We start from the raw sequence: 24,001 nt of genomic DNA, 5'->3' as shown, positions 1-24,001 counted from the left end.
GAGGAGGCAGGATTCAATGCTGAGGCTGCTGCAGGACCAAACCAGTATGCTCCAGTGTATGGCTGAGCTGCAGCAAAGGCAGCTGGAGCACAGACTGCCACTGCAGCCCCTCTGTAACCAACCGCCCTCCTCCCCAAGTTCCATAGCCTCCACACCCAGACGCCCAAGAACGCGGTGGGGGGGCCTCCGGCCAACCAGCCACTCCACCACAGAGGATTGCCCAAAAAAAAGAAGGCTGTCATTCAATAAATTTTAAAGTTGTAAACTTTTAAAGTGCTGTGCTTAAAGTGCTGTGTGGCATTTTCCTTCCCTCCTCCACCACCCCTCCTGGGCTACCTTGGTAGTCATCCCCCTATTTGTGTGATGAATGAATAAAGAATGCATGAATGTGAAGCAACAATGACTTTATTGCCTCTGCAAGCGGTGATTGAAGGGAGGAGGGGCGGGTGGTTAGCTTACAGGGAAGTAGAGTGAACCAAGGGGTGGGGGGTTTCATCAAGGAGAAACAAACAGAACTTTCACACCGTAGCCTGGCCAGTCATGAAACTGGTTTTCAAAGCTTCTCTGATGCGTACCGCACCCTCCTGTGCTCTTCTAACCGCCCTGGTGTCTGGCTGCGCGTAACCAGCAGCCAGGCGATTTGCCTCAACCTCCCACCCCGCCATAAACGTCTCCCCCTTACTCTCACAGATATTGTGGAGCACACAGCAAGCAGTAATAACAGTGGGAATATTGGTTTCGCTGAGGTCTAAGCGAGTCAGTAAACTGCGCCAGCGCGCCTTTAAACATCCAAATGCACATTCTACCACCATTCTGCACTTGCTCATCCTGTAGTTGAACAGCTCCTGACTACTGTCCAGGCTGCTTGTGTACGGCTTCATGAGCCATGGCATTAAGGGGTAGGCTGGGTCCCCAAGGATACATATAGGCATTTCAACATCCCCAACAGTTATTTTCTGGTCTGGGAATAAAGTCCCTTCCTGCAGCTTTTGAAACAGACCAGAGTTCCTGAAGATGCGAGCATCATGCACCTTTCCCGGCCATCCCACGTTGATGTTGGTGAAACGTCCCTTGTGATCCACCAGAGCTTGCAGCACTATCGAAAAGTACCCCTTGCGGTTTATGTACTCGGCGGCTTGGTGCTCCGGTGCCAAGATAGGGATATGGGTTCCGTCTATAGCCCCACCACAGTTAGGGAATCCCATTGCAGCAAAGCCATCCACTATGACCTGCACATTTCCCAGGGTCACTACCCTTGATATCAGCAGATCTTTGATTGCGTGAGCTACTTGCATCACAGCAGCCCCCACAGTAGATTTGCCCACTCCAAATTGATTCCCAACTGACCGGTAGCTGTCTGGCATTGCAAGCTTCCACAGGGAAGTCGTACGATACACTGTATCAAGTGGAGTGCCCCAAGGGTCGGTCCTGGGGCCAGTTTTGTTCAATGTCTTCATAAATGATCTGGAGGATGGTGTGGATTGCACTCTCAGCAAATTTGCGGATGATACTAAACTGGGAGGAGTGGTAGATACGCTGGAGGGGAGGGATAGGATACAGAAGGACCTAGACAAATTGGAGGATTGGGCCAAAAGAAATCTGATGAGGTTCAATAAGGATAAGTGCAGGGTCCTGCACTTAGGACGGAAGAACCCAATGCACAGCTACAGACTAGGGACCGAATGGCTAGGCAGCAGTTCTGCAGAAAAGGACCTAGGGGTGACAGTGGACGAGAAGCTGGATATGAGTCAGCAGTGTGCCCTTGTTGCCAAGAAGGCCAATGGCATTTTGGGATGTATAAGTAGGGGCATAGCGAGCAGATCGAGGGACGTGATCGTTCCCCTCTATTCGACATTGGTGAGGCCTCATCTGGAGTACTGTGTCCAGTTTTGGACCCCACACTTCAAGAAGGATGTGGATAAATTGGAGAGAGTCCAGCGAAGGGCAACAAAAATGATTAGGGGACTGGAACACATGACTTATGAGGAGAGGCTGAGGGAGCTGGGATTGTTTAGCCTGCAGAAGAGAAGAATGAGGGGGGATTTGATAGCTGCTTTCAACTACCTGAAAGGGGGTTCCAAAGAGGATGGCTCTAGACTGTTCTCAATGGTAGCAGATGACAGAACGAGGAGTAATGGTCTCAAGTTGCAGTGGGGGAGGTTTAGATTGGATATTAGGAAAAACTTTTTCACTAAGAGGGTGGTGAAACACTGGAATGCGTTACCTAGGGAGGTGGTAGAATCTCCTTCCTTAGAGGTTTTTAAGGTCAGGCTTGACAAAGCCCTGGCTGGGATGATTTAACTGGGAATTGGTCCTGCTTTGAGCAGAGGGTTGGACTAGATGACCTTCTGGCGTCCCTTCCAACCCTGATATTCTATGATTCTATGATTCTAGGGCTATCGCCACTCACTTCTCAACTGTGAGGGCTGTTCTCATCTTGGTATTCATGCGCCTCAGGGCAGGGGAAAGCAAGTCACAAAGTTCCATGAAAGTGCCCTTACGCATGCGAAAGTTTCGCAGCCACTGGGAATCGTCCCAGACCTGCAACACTATGTGGTCCCACCAGTCTGTGCTTGTTTCCCGAGCCCAGAATTGGCGTTCCACAGCATGAACCTGCCCCATTAGCACCATGATGCATGCATTGGCAGGGCCCATGCTTTCAGAGAAATCTGTGTCCATGTCCTGATCACTCACGTGACCGCGCTGACGTCGCCTCCTCGCCCGGTATCGCTTTGCCAGGTTCTGGTGCTGCATATACTGCTGGATAATGCGTGTGGTGTTTAATGTGCTCCTAATTGCCAAAGTGAGCTGAGTGGCCTCCATGCTTGCCTTGGTATGGCGTCCGCACAGAAAAAAGGCGCGGAACGATTGTCTGTCGTTGCTCTGACGGAGGGAGGGGCGACTGACGACACGGCTTACAGGGTTGGCTTCAGGGAGCTAAAATCAACAAAGGGGGTGCCTGTACATCAAGGAGTATTTCAGGCAGGACTTCACAGAGGGTTCCAATAAGAAATGGTGCACCTAAGTTATCGTTCTTATTGGAACAAGGAGGTTAGCCTGGCCTCTGATTGATACATGGCTAGATTTACCTCGCTGCACCTTCTCTGTGAGTGACTGCAGTGTGACCTAGAGGAATGAGTCCCCTAGACAGGGGAGGAGGCAAATGAGTACAAAACAAATCTGGTCTATTTCTTGTTTTGACCCACTCCATCTATCTTTTACATCTTTGGCTGGCAGCAGACGGTGCAGAAAGACTGCATGCCATCCACATCTCATGGCTGCTCGGCAGAAGATGGTACAGTACGACTGCTAGCAGTCCGTATCGCCTGCCCGCTCACCATAAGACGGTTCAATAGGACTGACTGCAGGACTAAAGAGAATGACCTGGTCAAGTCACTCCAAATTTAGTCCCTGCGCCCATGTCTGCCCAGGCGCTCCCAGCCGACGTGGCCAGGAGCACCTCGGACATGACGATGACGGCTACCAGTCGTACTGTACCGTCTGCTTCCACAAGGCAAGGGGTTGCTGCTACTGTGTAGCAATGCCGTACGGCGTCTGCCAGCACCCAGGAGACATAGGGTGACGGTTACCTGAGCAGGCTCCATGTTTGCAGTGGTATGGCGTCTGCACAGGTAACTCAGGAAAAAAGACGCGAAATGATTGTCTGCCCTTGCTTTCACAGAGGGAGGGAGGGAACGGGGGCCTGACGATATGTACCCAGAACCACCCGCGACAATGTTTTAGCCCCATCAGGCATTGGGATCTCAACCCAGAATTCCAATGGGCAGCGGAGACTGCGGGAACTGTGGGATAGCTACCCACAGTGCAACGCTCCGGAAGTCGACTCTAGCCTCGGTACTGTGGAAGCGCTCCGCCGAGTTAATGCACTTAATGCACTTAGAGCATTTTCTGTGGGGACACACACACTCGAATATATAAAACCGATTTCTAAAAAACCGACTTCTATAAATTCAACCTTATTCCGTAGTGTAGACATACCCTATGACTCTCAACTATTTTACCTCAGTTCTCATTGGTAAATTGTGAGGTTCCCATGGAGTGTTTATTATTGTATATTTATATTATACTAGCACCCAGAGACCTCAGTCAGGACCAAGGCCCTCACCAATGTACAAACGCACACAAAAAAATACATTCCTTACCCACATAGCATTTTAATGACAAAGGGGGATGCAAATACAGAACACATCTTTTGATTTGGATTCCAATCTGGTAAAACCACTGTATAATTGGACTGTGCCTTGAGTATGTTACACAAGAGTCTGGAATTATACTCAATTTTTATGGGAGATAGGTACCCAGAGTCATATGTTAAAGGCTAAATAGATGGCTCCTATAATGAGGAGCAGGTTCTAGTGAACTTGGACTAATTATCTGCTGTCCAATTGGTCTTGAGGGAAGGCACCTGTGTTTTATAAAGGAACAAGCATCAGCCAACAACCAGCTGCAGTGGTCTCCCTCTTTATAAGGCTCAGGTGCCTTCCCTAAAGGCAGTTGGGCAGTGAACCTGCTCTCTCTTAAAGGGGCCAAACACCAACCTTAGAGCCCTTTATATAACAGAAATGCACATATACCTTTAATATATGACTCTAGATACCCATCTCCTATGAAAGTTGGGTCTAACTGGGATGCATGGAAACTTTATGCCTCTTAAAGGGGCCAGTCACCCTCTGACACTTAGAAAATCTTGTCACATTCAGAAGCTGAGGCAAAGCCTGTCTATCTTTGCCGTAGTAGAATATGGTCAAAATCACTGCCCTAAATTGTCTAGGACCAGAAACCTCATGTACGTTAGAGAACTGACCCCGAGTCAGGGCACCAGGCTAAATACCAGGGGTGGGCAGTGCTTAATTTGTGCCAGGGCTGAGCCCTGGCACCTCTAGGCTTGGCAGTCCATAGCCCTGGCACCTCTGGGCTTGCTGCATCAGTTATTAAAGTAAAAAAAAATTATTGAGCCCCAGTCACCTCTTTCATTAGCTCTTAAGCACGGAAGGGGAGTGGGGGAGAGGGGGAAGGGGGATGTTCACACCAGCCATGCTACTCTGAGTTCAGATCTGTTGCAGTTTCGCTCCCTCATGTCGGCACTAGCGCTGCCCTCACACCTCTCATTAGTATCTGCCCCGCCGCGCTCACTGCAGCTCCCTGAGGCAGTCGCTCCTGTGGGGAGCGTTTGAACGGCACAGCAGCCACCCCAGCACCGCCGCGGAGGAGACGGGTGCGGGGCAGGGCCGCAGGGTGGTTAATCCGCCGTGGGTGGAGGAAGCCTGGCTGCAACATCCCAGCTCGGGGGCTCCTCCTAGGGCCTCTTGACTCAGACCCGTCGCGTCCCGCGCCGATCTGGACTTTCAGGGAACGGTGCAGGGTCCTCCTCGGTTTCCTCAAGTTTCGCCGAATTCGGATTACGAACGTGTGGACGGGGCGGTGGGGGCGGTGCAGTGACGCCTGGCGCCGCTAGGGGCCGCGTTCGCCGGTGGCGGCTTCTCCCAGCTCGGAGGCGGCGACTCGTCCGTGTCGCGCCCGCCGCGTTGCCATGTTGGCGGAAGAGCCGCCGCGGCCGCCCGCAGCTCGGGGGGCCGGGAGCCGGGGCGGAGAGGAGGGGCCCGGGGCCGGCCCGCGCGCGGGGATGGAGGCGAGGGGGGGGATGTGCCTGCCCCGCGGGCCCGGAAACCTCTGCTTCGACAAGGACGAGTTCATGAAGGTGGGGGGAGCTGGACGGGGGGAGGGGTCACCGCGGGGCCAGTGGACGAGGCGGTGCCCGTGGGGCGGCGCGGGGGTGCCCGTCCCTGCGCTGGCTGCCGGGGAGCAGGGCTGGGCGGCGGCGGCGGCGGGGGGAGCGTGTTCCGGGCTTGAGCGGGGGCTGCCCGACTCCCCAGCGGAGCAGTGACGGGTCCCCTGCCGCTGGCCGGGCTGCGCAGGGCGATGTGTGGGGCGGGCTCATCTCGGCTGGGGCCCTTGGGGCGGTTGGCAGAGGGGGCAGGTCCACACTCCTTTCCTAGGGCTGAGCGGGGGACGCTTGTTATTCGTGAGCGGATTTCCGTCCCTTTGGGCTATGCACTAGTTCACCAGGCTCGGACTGTAGCCTGGCTTCGGTGTCATTGCCTTGGGTGCCCTTCTGTAACCCGCCATGGGGCAAGGCCTGCTTCAAACCCTAATCACCCTAGCAGCCCAAACTCCGTGGTGGCTTTGAGCGCCCACAACTGAGCGATAAGCTGGGTGTATGGTGATGGCTCAGTTAGGTAGACAGTGGAAGCCTGGAGCACTAGCCTCAAAAGCTGAAGTCTGAGTACTGAGATAGGCGTCAGCTGTCCTCCTCCTATTCTGATTAGGTTTTTGTACCATCACCTGAGTGCTTTTCATTAGTGCCTTGAGCAGCATGACTAATGTTTGTCACATGTTTGTTCTCTCATCCTCTCCCCTGGGGCGGAAATGTGTGTTCTGAAATTCATGTTTACATATATATACACACACCGACAACACCCATGTTGCTATATGTTTATATTAGAGAAGGCACGATAAAATAAGTACACTTTGCACATGAAGCAGAAGCTGGAAATGGGTGACAGGGGAGGGATCTTTTGATGATTACTTGTTCTGTTCAGTTTTCAGAGTAGCAGCCGTGTTAGTTTGTATTCACAAAAAGAAAAGGAGTACTTGTGGCACCTTAGAGACTAACCAATTTATTTGAGCATAAGCTTTCGTGAGCTACAGTTCACTTCATCGGATGCATAAAGTGGAAAATGTAGTGAGGATTTTTTAGACACACAGACCATGAAAAAATGGGTGTTTATCACTTCAAAAGGTTTTCTCTCCCCCACACCCCACTCTCCTGCTGGTAATAGTTTATCTAAAGTGATCACTCTCCTTACAATGTGTATGATAATCAAGGTGGGCCATTTCTAGCACAAATCCAGGGTTTAATAAGAAAGTCTGAGGAACGGGGGGGGGGGGGTAGGAAAAAACAAGGGGAAATAGGTTACCTTGCATAATGACTTAGCCACTCCCAGTCTCTATTCAAGCCTAAGTTAATTGTATCCAATTTGCAAATGAATTCCAATTCAGCAGTCTCTCCCTGGAGTCTGGTTTTGAAGTTTTTCTGTTGTAATATCGCAACTTTCATGTCTGTAATCGTGTGACCAGAGAGATTGAAGTGTTCTCTGACTGGTTTATGAATGTTATAATTCTTGACATCTGATTTGTGTCCATTTATTTTTTTACGTAGAGATGTCCAGTTTGACCAATGTACATGTACATTTAGATAAGCTATTACCAGCAGGAGAGTGGGGTGTGGGGAGAGAAAACCTTTTGAAGTGATAAACACCCATTTTTTCATGGCCTGTGTGTGTCTAAAAAATCCTCACTGCATTTTCCACTTTATGCATCTGATGAAGTGAGCTGTAGCTCATGAAAGCTTATGCTCAAATAAATTGGTTAGTCTCTAAGGTGCCACAAGTACTCCTTTTCTTTTTGTTCTTTTCATTCCCTCTGGGGCACCTGGCATTGGCCACTGTTCGAAGACAGGATACTGGGCTAGAGAGACCATTGGTATGACTCAGTACGGACATTTTTATGTTATGTTAAGGTGGTGAGATTTATGGTGATCCTTAGTTCCTGTGGGAGTTCATGCCACAGTCTTGGGCTGGCCCCTAGGAAAGCTTTTTCTCCCGGACACAAACTTCCCCTTTATCGTAGAAGGTTTCACTGTGCAGAGGAGCGAAATTGTTGACCACGATCTTGTTGATAGTGGACAAAGCCCATTGGGTGTTTTGAAGATAAAAATTGAGCCCTTGATTTTGTATTATGTGGGAGGTTAGAAACTATTGTTTTTCTCAATAGTTGCTGCTTGTTTTTCTTTGGGACAACTTATTCTTCACCTTTTCTGTGGCGATGTGGGGGGGGCAGTGTTGAGAGGTGATAGGCAGCAGAACTTTTGAAAATCTTGAAATTTGTTTTCAGGATAACTTGGATAACTGAGGTGCCCTCTTTGGGTTTTGCTCTCTGAATACAGGCCCCTGGAATCACCCATGAGGATAGCTGAAGCACTTTTTGTTGTGGGGGCTTGTTTGCTGTGTTGCCAATGTTTGCAATTGTATTTCCAGTCTTGCAGTGTTTGATGGTTTTTATAAAACTCCAGCTCTGGGGGGTACATGATTATGTGAGAATCTCAGCTTCCATTTTAAAAAATGAAAGGAAGTTTCTAGCCCTAATTTTTGCAGCGACAAACTTGAAAATGTGAACTTGGGTGTACCTTAATGACACAGAAGACAAATTAAAAGAACCAAAAATTTATAATTTATTTTCACATCTTATATTTTTAAGCCAATCAAATGATTTTTGAATCCTTGAGGTTAGCAGTACTGTTAAGCTTTAAAAAAAAGCTATCTGTATTAATTATAGTATAGATCACTGGTGATTCTCTGTTTCTGTGTAGACTAAAGGCTTTGGGTAGTCCAAAAATATTATGTTGAGAACCCAAGAAATGAATGGTCAATGAGGTCGGTGTGTGTAGGGCTCTTCTATGAAGTGGTGTGCAGAATGAAAAAGCTGGTAAACCACTAGAACAGGTAGATTTGAAATATATAAATTATTGACAATTTTTGTCTAACCTGTTTTAAAATGAGTGCGTCAAAGAAAGACTAAGCTGAATCTACTACTTTGTTTGGTAAGCTTTGACTATATTAGGGACTTTTACAACAAAACTTCAACCACCATTTCAGCTCTGTTTGTTTTAGAGTGACAGTAACAGGGAAGAGGGAGTTTTGGTTGGCTTTTCTATCAGATTTGGTGATGGAACTTTACTGCTATTGAAAAATTAATGAAAAGAGAGGAAATTGAGTTTCTAGGGGTTAAATGAAAGTGATTGTGATTGTTACAACGGATGGCTTAGTCTTGTCAAAAGAAGCAAAACATGAGTTTAACAGCCTACTGTCTCAGGTGATTGATTAATTATTTTATTGTAATAATTAGGAGAGAGTAAAGCACCAGTCTGCTTAGTGTATATTGACTTTTGTCCTGAAAGACACTTCTAGCATAGCTCTGTTCAGATCTGAAGTCTCTAGATTAGATGCAATTTTTTTTCCTTTGATTTCTATTTATGTATTGTTTTCTGTTTCCAATTGTGCCTATCAGTTGTCTAGGAGTGGCTGAAAGACTTTGCAGTAAAAACACAGGCACAGCACTTAATTGCTTAGGGTGGAAGGGAGGGAGGATTGTGCAGTATATGATTGTTGGAAAATATGCAAAAATTTAATAGGGCTAATCTCTGAGCAGATTTTTCAGTTTCTGTGACTGAGGTAGGCCTGTGTATTAGAGTCATGGCTCTTTACAGTTTCTTATATCCATCTCAGATGGGTATATCAGCCAGAGTATTTGCTGCTGTCAGAAAATCCTTTTACTGTGATGGTTTGGAATATGTGCACTACTCCGGACTACTTGCATTTGGTTATTCTTTGGATAAAGATATGTAAGGTATTAAAATCCTTCTTAGGATGACTGCAAAATGACACTTAGGAATATACTTCTAGGAGAAATACACGGGAAGCTGAGAAGAAATCACAGATTTTCAGGTAGATGTTAGATTTGGGGGTGTAACTGTAAATAAATAGTGTAGCATAAGAAATATAAACTAGGTTTTAAGAAAAAGCTTTAATTTTTCATCTGTAATAGGGGAAACTTGAAACATAAATCTGTTTTAATGATTTTCCTTTTCTTGTCCATCTGATTGTTGTCTGTTTTTGATGTTTGTGCTTGTAACTGCTTCCAAATGACATTCCTGCAGTGCTGCTTCTCAATTTCCTCATACATTATTCTTATCAACTTCAGTACCTCTCTTTCTTTCAGGGTGGATTGACTAAATAATTGATTTTAGTCATGTTTTGCATTTTTACTTTTTAGTGATTTTCCCAAAGAAAGATTGATTCTCATTGGTTGATAAACATTAAAACATGTTGATTCGCAGTTAAATATAGTTTTTACACTACATTTGGTGCTTCTTTTTGCTAACCAGGAGAATACGCTATCTCTGTACACATTTATTTAAGCAATTATATAGTTTAACTTTTTACTACATGATTAATTTTTTATTTGTGCCTTGGGCCAAGCTTTATCTGAATGGAAATCCAAATTCAATTAATGCACAAAAATAGCATTTTATTTTTTATTAAATAAGACTACCTTAAATGTGCTCAATATATAATCAAAAGGAGTTTATCAAAACGTCTTTTGTATTTAGAACTGATTGCTTTATTAAACCAAGGAAATAATATCGGTACTAATGAACTGACTTGATGATTTCTGGTCACCATTATTTCAGGATTTTAGAACTAAAAGATGTCAGTCTCTTGCGTGCAGTTTTTATTCATAGATTGGAAGAAGAAAACAAGTTCTCCTGTTCTTGCAACTCCCAGTTGGTTTCTGAACTTTGAAATAGTCATTCAATTGAACTACAGTAGTTGAATAAATTGAAATGAAGAAAATATTCTCTCTTCAGCTGCAGAAGAGGCTACTGCTTTCAAAAGCTGGTTGAGCACTTCCACAAACTCTGGTTCCAGGTGCTTAGCCAATGATTTCCACCAGTTCAGTGGTCTGACTTCCTTTAAAACTTGGCAGCAAACATATGGGCTGCTTAATATTATGTTTTGTCTTTTAATTTAAATAAGTTTAGGCATTAACACAGAGTCTCAGTTTCAAATTTAATTTAAATACAGGTTTATTTATTGTAAACAAACCTATTTAAAATTAAAGTGTAATTTAAATTTTAAAAATCCAATTTCAATAGAATATGTTTGCAGTGTTAGGTTGACCTAACTATGTTACTCAGGATACAAAATTTTTCACAGCCCTAAGTGATGTAGTTAGGTCAGTCTAATTTTTAGGCTTAGATTAGGCCTATATGTTGAATCACTACATTCTTCAGAGTAGCAGCCATGTTAGTCTGTATTCACAAAAAGAAAAGGAGTATTTTTGGCACCTTAGAGACTAACCAATTTATTTGAGCATAAGCTTTCGTGAGTGAGCTGTAGCTCACGAAAGCTTATGCTCAAATAAATTGGTTAGTTTCTAAGGTGCCACAAGTACTCCTTTTCACTACATTCTTGTTGATTCTATAAGAATCAAGAAGTCTGAAGAGAACACAATCAATATCAGTAATTAACATTTTGTAGAATGTTTATTTGTGTCCTCTTTTGTCTGTCTGTGTGCACAGGTTTTTGTGTCCATTTTAATCATTTGTTTTTTCTAGACTGTGAGTGAGAATACATTTGACTCTGGATGGAATGAACCTGAAAGGCAGACTCCTATTTCCATGACACTTCCCTAGAGATTTCATAATTTACTGTGAAAAAGCAGCTTCAGCTTCTTTTCCATTGTCCTCTCTCACCTTCCACTGAAACATCTTAATTTGATATTGATTTTTTTTTTTCCTGGTCATCAATCTGATTTCTCAGTGTTGTCTAGTAGTCTTGAAAATTGTCATCTGTTGGTTGATCTACATAGCTTTGTTTTTCCTTTCCACCTCCTGCAATCTTAACAGAAGCTTTGAACTTCTCCACTGCAGCATGACTAAAATCAAACATTTAACAATGCCTGCTGAATGCTTAGCTACAAAGTGCAATGGGGCTTTATAAAAAAAGCTTCAGTGTTGAGCTCATACTTGTAACATATTTTCAGATAAATCCATGGGCAGTTTAAAGCAGCAATAAAGGGGTTTGGTAAATACAGTACTGCAATACACATTAGAAGACAGTATCGTCTGTCCCAATGAGTCTAGGATCCCAGAAAGCTAAAATCTGTCTCTAGAGTATGGTTTGTCAATTTTCTGCAAACCATTTTTTTTTTCCCCCCTTCAGGTAGGCTCAACAGTTTAGTTTCATGTAGAATGCTCTATTGCAGGAAAGATCCATTTCTTTTGTATGTTTTTTATTTACATCCCTGTATCTTTTTGCTCGTTTCATTTTCAGCCAGACTTTGATGTCGATCACTTTGTGTCTGACTGCAGAAAGCGTGTCCAGTTGGAAGAGCTCAGAGATGATCTGGAGCTCTATTACAAACTCCTTAAAACTTCTATGGTAGAACTCATAAACAAGGACTATGCAGATTTTGTTAATCTTTCAACAAATCTGGTAAGTCTTCAGGTTTAATTTTATGTATGTGTGTTTTAGTGTGATATTTAGTTACACCACAAAATAGTGAATGTCTTTCTTTCCTGGCATGTTAGGTAAAGAAGCCTTGAATTGTTGCCCTTCAAATTGAGAGATACTGGAAAACACTTACGTACTGTACTTGTACTTTCTATATAACTGCTGTTTGTCTGCAGTAAGATGAAAAGCAATAATTGCGATTTCTTATAGATAATGGATTTAGTATGAAGGTAGTAAATAAATGTTGAGAATTCCCCAACCCCCTTAAAATGTGAAAAGCCCCTAATACATGTAAAGCTCCAGATATCTGAATTATTAAAACTGAGTGACACAGATCTGAGATTCCCGTAAGAATCCTTCAGAAATGGCCATGCTTATAAGCATGCAGACTATGTAACAAGTCAGTATTGTTCAGTCCAGTTGACCAAGCTCCACACTTCATTTTTTCAAATGGAAATGTCTCTAATGCTACCCTTCTACACCAATTTACATGATTTTGCTGATTGAAAAATAAATTACATTTATGTGTAATTATGCACATTTTTGGTCATTGCATTTCTGTATGGTGTGCATTGGAATGCATAGTACAAATATCTATCTTACATAGTTTTTCATTTTTCTTCCTGTTCTGCACCACTAAGACAAATAGTAGTGCTGATTTTTTTGTGCCTTCCTTGTAGTATTAAATGACCATACTGGCACATCACTAATAAGTATGAATCAAGATGAGATGACTTTTTTGTGAGGATTGTATAGGTCTATAAAACAGTGCTGTATCTAATGGATACAGTCAATAATTAATTCACATGTTAAGTGAAACAAACATTATTATAATCAAATAGCTTCCCAACTGTATGTTTTGATCATTTCTGTAGGTTGGCATGGATAAGGCCCTCAATCAGCTTTCAGTGCCTTTGGGACAGCTACGAGAAGAAGTCATGGTATGTTTGAAATAATCCATATATACGTCAAAATAGCTCGGTAAACTTAGATCTCCTACTATATCTTATGAAAATGAATTACCTTTTAAATTCCTCGAATTGATAATGGTTTATCAGAGTCTTCTCTTTGAAAATGAGAAATGTAAGACATCATTTCCTGTTCATTGTTTCAGAGGACAGTGTGATATTACTTCTGCTACTACATAACTCTTATTTTGCATTTTCTGAAATGCCTTCCATCCAAGGACCTCAAGTGATGTAAGGACATAAATGAATAAGCCTCATGAAACCACTGTGTAGTGAAGAATTAGCACTATTTTACACCCGAAATTGAGGCACAGAGCCCTTAAGGATGTCTACAGCAGAACCAGAAATAGAGGATGCATCTCCTCCCTCCCAGTTGTATTCATTATTCACAAAGACATCTTTCCTCCCCTTCTCCTTTGACACCTTTGTTACAGTAGTTCACCTAGCATGAATTGCATTTAGCAGCTGAAATACATTGGTAAAAATCTTCTTCACAGATGTTCCTAGAGGATTTTTGTTGAAAACTTGACTTATAACCTCATCTCTTTGAGGTGGAAAATGCCCATGTGCTAGTACCTTATCTTTCCTCCATGGTGGAAAAATGTTTAAATCCACATATTATCTTCAGTTCCAAAAAACAAAATCATATTAGGGTACCTGTGTACTGCTTGCAAGTTAGTACATTTAACTCATTTTCTTTTTTAAATAAAGCATAAGTTAAAGAGACACAGTCAACTTAAAAAAATCACACTCCTGTCTGAAAACTTACTGTTTGTTTCAAGTAACACTTAGGTAAATTTTAAGAGAGGTAAGCAAAGATCTGTACTGGGATCTGTGCTGTTCACTGTTTGCTCCCTTTTCCAGACCATTAATGAATATGTTGAAGTGGCAAAGTTTGCAGATGACAAAAAATTATTCAAGATAGTTAAGTCCAAAGCTGACTTCATGAGGTACAAAGGAATCTCTCAGAACTGGGCAACAAAATAGCAGATGAAATTCAGTGTTAAGTGTAAAATAATGCACTTTGGGAAAAATAATCGCAACTACACATGTATAATGATGGGATCTAAATTAGCTGTTACCACTCAAGAAAGATCTTGGAGTCACCCTGGATAGTTCTCTGAAAACTTCCACTCAGTGCACAGTAGCAGTCAAAAAGGCAAACAGAATGTAAGGAACTATTAGGAAACAGATAGAAAATAAGACAGAAAATATCCTATCACTATATTAAATCCATGGTGCACCCACATCTTGAATACTGTATTCAGTTCTGGTTGCCCCATCTCAAAAAGATATAATATAACTGGAAAAGGTTCAGAGAAGGGCAACAGAGATGATCAAGGGTATGGGACAGCTTCCATGTGAAGAGAGACTAAAAAGGGTAGGGTTGTTCAGCTTAGGGAAGAGACCGCTAAGGGGGGGGAGGGAGGGAGATCTAATAGGTCTGTAAAATCGTGACTGGTGTGGAAAAAGTGACTAGAGAAGTGTGATTTACCCTTTCCTGCAGAGGTCACCTAGTGAAATTAACAGGCAGCAGATTAAATACAAACAAGAGGAAGTATATTTTCACACGTCACATAATTAGCCTGTGGAATGTTGTGAGGGCCAAAACTATAACTGGGTTAAAAAAAAGAATTAGATAAGTTCATGGAGAATAGGCCCATCAATGGCTATGAGCCAAGATGGTCAGGGATGCACCCCTATGCTCAGGATGACCCTAAACCTCTGATTGCCATATGTTGGGTAGGAAAGACAGGGTGGATCACTCTAGCTGCCTTGTTCTGTACACTCCCCGTGAAGCTCTGGTACTGGCTACTGTTGTAGACCAAATACTGGGCTAAATGGACAATTGGCCTGACCCAGCATGGCAGTTCTTAAGTTCTTAAATATAATTGAAAATATTATTCCTCTATTTTCAGTTTTATTTACTTTGTGCATTTGACAGCAGTTCATGTACTGTATATTTCAACTTGTTTCCTCTGTATATCAGTTAATCAGTTTTCCCTATTGTTTGTTTTCTCTCTCCTGTTATGATGTAAGAGACAGTGTTTTTTTTAAATACGAAAATTATTGCAATCCCATAAAAATTAACAGTTCTTAAGGACAGCCAAACCCTTCTTTTTTTTAATTGACACAAGTTGGTGTGTTCTTAGGCTTAAATTTTTCCATATCACTAAGCCAAATTTTCCAAATTAATTCATCTCTCTTTCAGAGCCTTAAGTCGTGCGTGAGTGAAGGAATTCGGGCAGTAGATGAACGTATGTCTAAACAAGAGGATATCAGAAGAAAAAAGGTACAACAGACAAATAGCTGGGGGAAGAAAATACACTAATTAGAGTTATGTATCTCTCCCCACCCCTCTCAAATAACTGTGTTAAAACAAGAAATTTAGAGAGATGGCTGTGTCTGTCCATATCATACTGTGCACTGCTTTTATACATGTAAAGGTTAGACATCCATTGTTTGGAGACTACTGGTAGTATAAGGTGAGTGATGGTCAATCAATCATAATCCCAAATTTCCTTTTATCATTAGGTCAAGCCATTTTTACTATTAACACTTACTTTACTTTTCACTCTATAAAAAAGACTGCACTACTATTTCCATTTCATACTGGTGTGTAAAGTTCCACATAATTTAAATGTAGTATAATAAACGTGGAGAGAAAAATGTTTAATTTTTGACTTACACAAAAAACATCTAATTTATTTTGAGGTGGAAGAACAAGAATTATTTGGACATGTACTAAAATGTAATGTAGTTCCTACTGTGCTTAACACCATTATATCTAATTAGAATCATAGAAATGAAAGGCTGGAAGGGACCTCAAAATGATCAAGTCCAGCCCCTCAACTGGGGCAGGACTAATAAGCCTAGAGTCCTAGACCATCCCTGACAGGTGTTTTTCTAACTTGTTCTTAAAAACTCCAGTGATGGGTATTCCACAATCTCCCTTGGAATCCTATTCCAGATCTTTTCTATCCTTTAAGTTAAAGTTTTTCCTAATATCTAAACTAAATCTCCCTTGCTGCAGAGTAATCCCATAACTTCTTGTCCTACCTTCAGTGGACATGGAAAACAATTGATCATGGTCCTCTTTATGACAGCTGTTAACATATCTCAAGACTGTTCTCATGTCCCCCTTCAGTCGTCTTTTCTCAAGACTAAACGTGCCCATTTTTTTTTAACCTTGCTCATAGATGGGGTTTTCTAAACCATTTATAATTTTTGTTGCTTTCCCGTGGACTCTTTCCAATTTGTCCAAGTCTGTCTTAAAGTGTGGCACTCAGAACTGGACAAAGTACTCCAGCTGAGGCCTCACCAGTGCCAAGCAGAGCGGGAAAATTACCTTCTGTGTCTTACGTACAACACTCCTGTTAATACACCCCAGAATGATATTAGCCTTTTTTGCCACTGCATCACATTAACAATGTATTCAGTTTGTGATCCACTGTCCGCCCCAATCTTTTGCAGTAGTACTGCTACCTAGCCAGTTATTCCCCATTTTGTAGTTGTGCATTTGATTTTTCCTTCTTAAGTATAGTACTTTGCTGTCTTTATTGAATAGCATCTTGTTGATTTCAGACCAATACTTGAGTATGTCAAGGTTCTTTTGAATTTTAATCCTGTCCTCCAAAGTGCTTGCACCCCTTCCCAGCTTGGTGTCATCTACAGATTTTTATGAGCATGCTGTCCACTCCATTATCCAAGTAATTAATATAAATATTAAGTAGTACCAGAAATAGCATTGACCCTGGCAGGACCAAATTAGATAGGCCCTCCTAGGTTGTCAGCGAACCATTAATAGGTACGCTTTGAGTATGGTCTTTCAACCAGTTTTGATCCACTTTATAGTAATTTCATTTTTACCACATTTCCCTGGTTTGCTTATGAGACTGTCATCTGGGACTGCATGAAAAGCTTACTAAAATCAAGATATATCCAGTCTGTTGCTTCCCCTCTATCCACTAGGACAATCAGAGAAGGAAATTTGGTTGGTTTGGCATGTTTTGTTCTTGACAAATGCTTGGTGGCTATTCCGTGTCACCTTAGTATCCTCTAGGTACTTACAAATTGATTATTTAATAATTTGATCCAGTATCTTTCAAAGTATCAAAGTTAGGCTGAACTGGTATATAATTTCCTGGGTCGTCTGTTTTTTCTCCTAAACCAATTCAGATTCTTAAGAAACTTTCAAACAAAAATGTGAAGAGTGGCCCCAGTACCATTCTCAGAGTTGTTAATTAGAAAATGGAGACTGAAACAGGAGATGAAGATGATGATAAATAATGCTTTATTTACAGATGTGTGTCTTGAGACTTATTCAGGTTATTCAATCAGTTGAAAAAATTGAGAAAATTCTACACTCCCAAAGCTCTAAAGAATTGTCCTTATTAGAAGCAAACAGGTAAGGAATGTGCAAACATTCAAGATATAGTCCTAACCAACAAGTGCGGTTTCATTGTTGTACTGTACCAGAATTTACAGATACCCTTATTACATGTTTAGAATTTTAAATACAGTGGAATGACAGCAAGGCCACAGTTAAGATAATGCCATAGTTCTAAATTTTACAGGATTCTTAAAATCTCAGTTATTGTTCTGCAAAGTGGCAGTAAATTAAATATAGAACTTAACATTTTCATAAACGCTGAATTTTTGAAAGTGTTTTTTTGAGTAAAAGAAGATTGTTGCATGCTCATTAATCAATTTTTAAAAAGGTACATTTCAAAAATTTTGTAGTGTTGTTTTTTTCAGAATCCATTTGCCAATAATCTGTAACACCTTTGGCTCTGAAATCCCTCCTATGTTTCTGCAAATATACCATTAACTCCAGTACTGTTGGGAGTAAAACAAAAAGTAGCTTCTCCTGTTTCCTCAACCTTTTCATATAATTGAAAAGAAAATTGCCAACAGCAAGATGATGTGTATGTGATGATGTCGTATCTGTGGTGGAGGGAGCTTCATGAAGAGCCAGACTGGTACTTAGACTTCTCAGATAACTTCAGGGACAAGTTCCCTTCTCTCTTCCTCTAAGGAAAGATGCGGGGGGACTTCTCTCTCCATCTGCCTTGAAGCTGAAGTACCAGATGTGATCCTCACATACCTCATCTTGCCTACAAACTAGCTGTAGTTCATAGGCAGGGGAAATGCTAGTCTTTTGCGCCTCTTGGTGCAGGAGATCAGCTCCGTTGCTCTTCAGTCGTGGTACAGGGGGGCATGTCTGGGGGACACAGTCAGTATGGGAAGGTTAGGAGGGAGAATGGATGTAGGAGCCCTGGATACACCCTCTCCTACTGTTTAGAGGGGACACAGTGAAAACTGAGACTGGGTGCAGGGGTAGCAGTTCAATTGTAGGGAATGGGGAAGTTTAGTGGAGCCATGCTAGGATCAAGAAGGCATGGCTATTTCCTCAGAGATGGCCTTCATTAGTGCTGCCATGCCACAGGGGATTGGCAAAGAGCGGGTTTCCTTCATCAGTCAGATTTGTTCCTTTCCAGAGCTGTTGAGTTCTGTAAAACTGGCTTCCCCTGTGACAACAAGCAGAATCGTCATTGCATGGACCAATGTTCTGGGCCGCTGAGGCAGGATCTTGTGCCCAGTATGCCTGCCTCTTACCATTATTCACAGGGAAAACGTTGTAACTCTGACCTCATACCCTCCCTCCCCCATGTTAGAGCTGAGAGTTGGGCAGGGAGCAGTGTGCCTCTGACCATTAGGTGGACATGATTTTGTTTGTGGAGACCTTATTATGTATTGAACTGCTAGTTCTAACCTAACAAACACACATTCTTTTTCAGCCCACTTTTGACTGGACAGATTTTAGAGAGAATTGCCACAGAATTTAACCAATTACAATTTCATGCAGTACAAAGCAAAGGAATGCCTCTTTTGGACAAAGTCAGACCAGTAAGTACCACTGTTACCCTGCTTAACCTCCATGAAATCTAACATATGCAGTAGGTACAGAACATTACATCAACAGTAATGTTTTAATTAGTTTGGTCTGAGCAAAACAGGTTCCTAGTTTAAAACCATCCTTTACCAATGGTATCTTCTGTGGGTGTTCATGCTGTTATTTTCCAACATCTTTTAGATGAACAGCTGAGAATAGGAATAGAAAATAAGAAATTATATTAAATGTTTGTCAGCATAACATCTTATCCTTAGTCTAAATCTAGGCCTTGGTACTCAGGGGATTTAATAACTCTGATTATCTTATACAGACTGAAGAATAAACAATTGAGTGTGTCCAGAGTAACTACCCTGAATTGATTAAAGGTTTGCCTTTGTGTCCACAGCAATGCTTCCTTAAACTAATTGAGGTGTAGTGGCTATTATCTTTGATGGCTTCCTCAGCCAGTGAACCACCTCTTAGGGTATGTCTGCATTGCAGTTAGGCAACCTGTGGCCTCCTGCAGATGGTCAATGTAAACAAACTGTCTCGCGGCCCTCCAGCGGATTACCCTGACGGGCCGCAGGTTGCCCAACACTGAGTTAGACTCTTAGAGCTGGCCCGTGGTAGCTGGCTTGGGCTGTGGTGCTGTTTGATTGAGGTGTAGATGTTCAGGCTCAGTCTGCAGTTCGAGCTCTGAGACCCTCCCACCTCACAGGGTCCCACATCTCGGGCTTGGGCTCGAGCTTAGATGTGTACATGCTGTTAAACAGACCCATGCCCCATGAGCCCGAGTCAGCTGATGTGGGCCAGCCACTGGTCTTTAATTGCTGTGTAGACAACTGCAGTATAAGCCCAGGGTTCGAACTCAGCCTCAAGCTTAGCGCCCTGGCATCTACACACAAATTGCACTAACCCAGAGCTCAGACCCAGGACCCCATGAGCTTGAGTCAAACCAGGACCCAGGGTTCAAACTCCAGTTCATTGCAGTGTAGACACAGTTCCCCCTGGACCAGTGACCCAGTTGTGTGTTTTCAAATGATTACTTGCAGCTGGTGACCTACATTTGATTGCCATTTTAGGATGTTCAGGATGGATTCTGAGAGCATTTCCAAGGAGATTATTTTTTAGGGGGATACTTTAAGAGGGGGCATAAAAGGGACTAGACTGGGGGTCAACAGTTGAATCATCAGCTTCATATTGGGAGACATTAGCTGTACAGTGGGACGCTTACTGGGGGAATCTCCTGGAAAGGCATGGCCAAGGGGGTATTTCTGGGGAGAGTGTTGGGAATGAGTGGGGCTTACGTGGAGGAGATGTTGCCAAGGGGAGACCCTCCTCCAACAAACTTAAAGGAAGTTTGCTGGCTGAAGCAGCTGCTAGCCCTGGCAGCTGCCTACCATGACAGTCCTTCGTTTGTGCTAATAGGATGCAGTCATATTGGCTCTCAGTTCTTTGACCTGAAATGTTTGGGACTCAGTCACTGCTTTTCTCAAAAAATCCAGGGGGTAAATGTTGCAATTGATTCAAATGGGTTTGCGTGTTGACACAAGGTGTAGGTTAGTTAATTGGGGAGGAACAATTGTTGACTTATCATTTCTCCCATGTCAATCAGATCCTAGACTGTTTACCAGATTGATTTTTCAATATATGAAAGAAAATAGTTGACTTTTTCTCTAGTTTAACATTGTTAAATTGAGTAATTTCATGATATGGAGTTAAATATACAGTGATAATACATAGGTTTATTTTAATCATTGGATTTTAATGTTAAATGGATACAGTTACTACAATTCTGAATGTACACATTTTAATTTTAAAAGTGTGTGTTGAAGTTGGTAAATCTTCTTGCACATAAGTCCTGTAAAGAGGGCAGTGCTCTGTTTTTATTATCTCTCTTCTTTTTTGTAGCGTATAGCTGGAATAACAGCTATGTTGCAGCAGTCTCTGGAAGGGCTGCTCTTGGAAGGCCTTCAAACATCCAATGTTGACATAGTACGTCATTGCTTACGGACCTATGCAACAATAGACAAAACACGAGATGCAGAGGCATTAGTTGGTCAGGTTCTTGTAAAACCATACGTAGATGAGGTAAGATAAGAGCCAGAGAAAAGTAACTTGCTTGGGAAAATAATTTGTTTACTTGTGAACATGCCTAGCTTCCCTCATGCTCCCTCTGAGTGTAGTTAGCACCTTCAAAGCTCCTATTTCCAGCTGCTCGATAGTATCCCCTAATATCAGTATCCATTTTCAGTTGTCTTAAATATATTTGGCATGAGCAATAGAAAATCAAAATAAAACAGAAGCGAAGCAAAATATAATCATCACTAATGTTAGACTACAATACAATACTGTAATTAGTAAGGCCAGACCTCTTAATTACAGAACATTGGTTAAACAAGTTGAATATCTCAAATTTCAGAAATTCTCCTCTTGACAATGCATTCTGTTTCAATCTCACAGTCTTTCTCCAGGGTCAGGAAGTATCTGATCTCTCTGGTCTTACCTGTACTGTCAGTTCTGGTGGAAGGCTTCCACCATTGCACGAGTGTTGATGCAGCTCTACTGGCAATGGTGGAAGTAGTGTTAGTGTAAACCAGCGGTGCCAGGATTTTTTCCACAGTGTCGAGACATGCTCTGGCCTGGATTATTTAATTTGGGAGTTAAAAGTGCTGGTGAATAATCTGCACTGCTGTTCCCACTGTTTCTAGCACTGGTGCTGCTGCACTGTTGGTTACGTAGTGGTGGAAGGCTTCCCTAAAATTGCCAGTGTGGACAAAGCCTTTGTTAGCTGCCCAGATGTGTTTGTAGGCCTTTTCTACACTGGAAACTTCCCCTCCCCCCCCACAAAAAAAAATCTGTATTAGTAATAGCAATAGTCAAAATACTAATGTATACTTGGCATCAGCTGGTCACTGGCACTTCTACCAGCTTATCAACACTAGCATTCCCACCATCACTACGGCTGCTTCAATTTAAGGGCAAATTTAGTTGGTCATGGTAAACAAGGCCTCAAGCTCTCCCTGGGGCATCATGCTAAGAGATGTGTAATAGTTTCAGGGTAACTGAACCTGTATTCATCCCTTCATAGTCTACTCCAGGAGTTCCCAGTCAGGTCTTAGGTCTCTCCTGGTCAGAAGAAATTGGGACAAGTGACAGTCAAAGTTCTAAGACTGCACATTTTCCTGCCATGCACTGTGATATTCCCAGCAAGCTAGTCTGCCTAATGGCCAGTGCTTGTGCTTTTCTTTCTCTCTGAGGGCTATGAACAGTGTCATGCCAGCAGTTACTACACCACCCTTTATAAGCAAGCCCAGTTATTCCTAAAGTAAAAGGATTCCAGAAAAAACATAAAAAACAACAAAAGGTCCTAGACACATGCTAAAAGCTTGTCTGAGATCACCCATCAGTCTTAGGGGCCCTGGTAGGCCAAAGTCTTTCCAACCCTCCTGCAGGGATTGAGGACCCCTTTGACAGAAGGTCCTGTTTGTTGCTGGAACAGAAAAAAGGCCTGCAATCAGTTTAAATGCAGCCTTTCTATACCAAACCCACCTTTTTTTGTCTTCCTAGTCTCTGGAAACCCAGTTTGAACCAGAATGCAAGAACCTTCTCAGGGGGTACTCCTTCTCTGGAGGTGTGACTGATTCATCTTAATCATACCCCACTCCTCTAGTTCCTGAAGGATCTGTGGTGGTAACCCTCCCAAGTGGAGTAGACCACAGTCATGAATCCAATACCGGGTCCACAGTGATACATAAACTTAATCCAATGTGTTTCCCCCAGAGATACTGCATGCGGTTTCAATATCTGTCATGGTAATAAAAACCCATTGTTGGCATATCTGGCATTGGGTCATTCCTCATTTTCAAATAGACATAGAAAATAAGTTTACAGTAGTGTTAATAAAGTTCCTGATCCTCAAACTGTTGTAACTTCCTCTCAGTTTGCATTGGGGATATATCAAGTGAAATTGGCATATCACTCAGGTTTGAGTTATGTTTCTCTTCTTGGCTTTTAAAAATATTATAAGTATAATTATCTGTTAATTATTATTCTGAGATTCTGCACATTGTTCTAGCGTGTGTGTGTGTGTCTGTCAGTTTTTCCTGTCACTTCCACAGATTAGTCTGATTTATATGCACTCAAGCAGTTGTTACTGTCAGTGAATCATGTACATAAATACATATATATATTACACACACCCCTCTACCCCGATATAATGCAACCCGATATAACACGAATTCGGATATAACGCGGTAAAGCAGTGCTCTGGGGGGGCGGGGCTGTGTGCTCCAGTAGATCAAAGCAAGCTCGATATAACGTGGTTCCACCTATAACACGGTAAGATTTTTTTGGCTCCCAAGGACAGCGTTATATCGGGGTAGAAGTATATATAAATCATTTACCAAGTTGTTAGGAAGTGCTATTCTACATGTTCTCATATTTAAAATAGTTTTTTTTCTATTGAAACTTGAAGAGCTAAACCCCCTATATTAAGTTTTATACACTTTTCTTCACAGCCAATTAGGAATTCTTTCTAGGAACAGGTAACACCTCCATATTGTTTCGGAGGACACCCACTCCCTGCTGGGATTTGAGTAAACCCCTAGTTTAGATTATATTCAGTAAGGCTGTTAATTGACTGTCTTGCTTTGGGTGTTTTCCTTGTTTTTTGATTGAATTACTAATTTTGGTATAGCAATTTTATATCTTAAAGCTTTCAACGCTGCTAATGGTTCTGAAAGATCTGGCCAATTCATACAATGTCTGCTTGGGGGCAAAGCCTATATAATACCAGAGTCATCTCAATAATACCTGATGACACACATGTAAATTTTTCTATTAAAGAACAAAATATTCATAATGTATGCTCCTCCTGTGTGTTGTTGTGAACAGTAAGGAATCTCTCCTACCCTCACATGTTGGTCTCTGTATTGCATAATATTTTTCCTCCTTATCTGGTGGCTTTGGGTTGTGGGTCA

The 24,001-nt window shown here is 42.4% G+C and overlaps 1 protein-coding gene across 1 annotated transcript in view; it reads left to right on the top strand.

The window, feature by feature from the left end:
• Positions 1-5,524: 5,524 nt before the first annotated feature.
• Positions 5,525-24,001, top strand: part of COG2 (component of oligomeric golgi complex 2) — a 42,332-nt gene continuing 23,855 nt past the window's right edge. The window contains exons 1-7 of the mRNA XM_084623269.1: positions 5,525-5,719; positions 11,976-12,137; positions 13,031-13,096; positions 15,336-15,416; positions 17,428-17,531; positions 18,925-19,033; positions 20,931-21,110. Of these exons, the coding sequence (XP_084479395.1) occupies positions 5,552-5,719; positions 11,976-12,137; positions 13,031-13,096; positions 15,336-15,416; positions 17,428-17,531; positions 18,925-19,033; positions 20,931-21,110 (870 nt within the window). The 5' untranslated portion in view covers positions 5,525-5,551. The remainder of the gene's footprint in view (positions 5,720-11,975; positions 12,138-13,030; positions 13,097-15,335; positions 15,417-17,427; positions 17,532-18,924; positions 19,034-20,930; positions 21,111-24,001) is intronic.

The sequence above is a fragment of the Lepidochelys olivacea genome (genome assembly GCF_965140295.1).
Source record: "Lepidochelys olivacea isolate rLepOli2 genome assembly, chromosome: 3".
Lineage (NCBI taxonomy): Eukaryota > Metazoa > Chordata > Testudines > Cheloniidae > Lepidochelys > Lepidochelys olivacea.
This window is presented reverse-complemented; position numbering and strand designations above follow the sequence as displayed.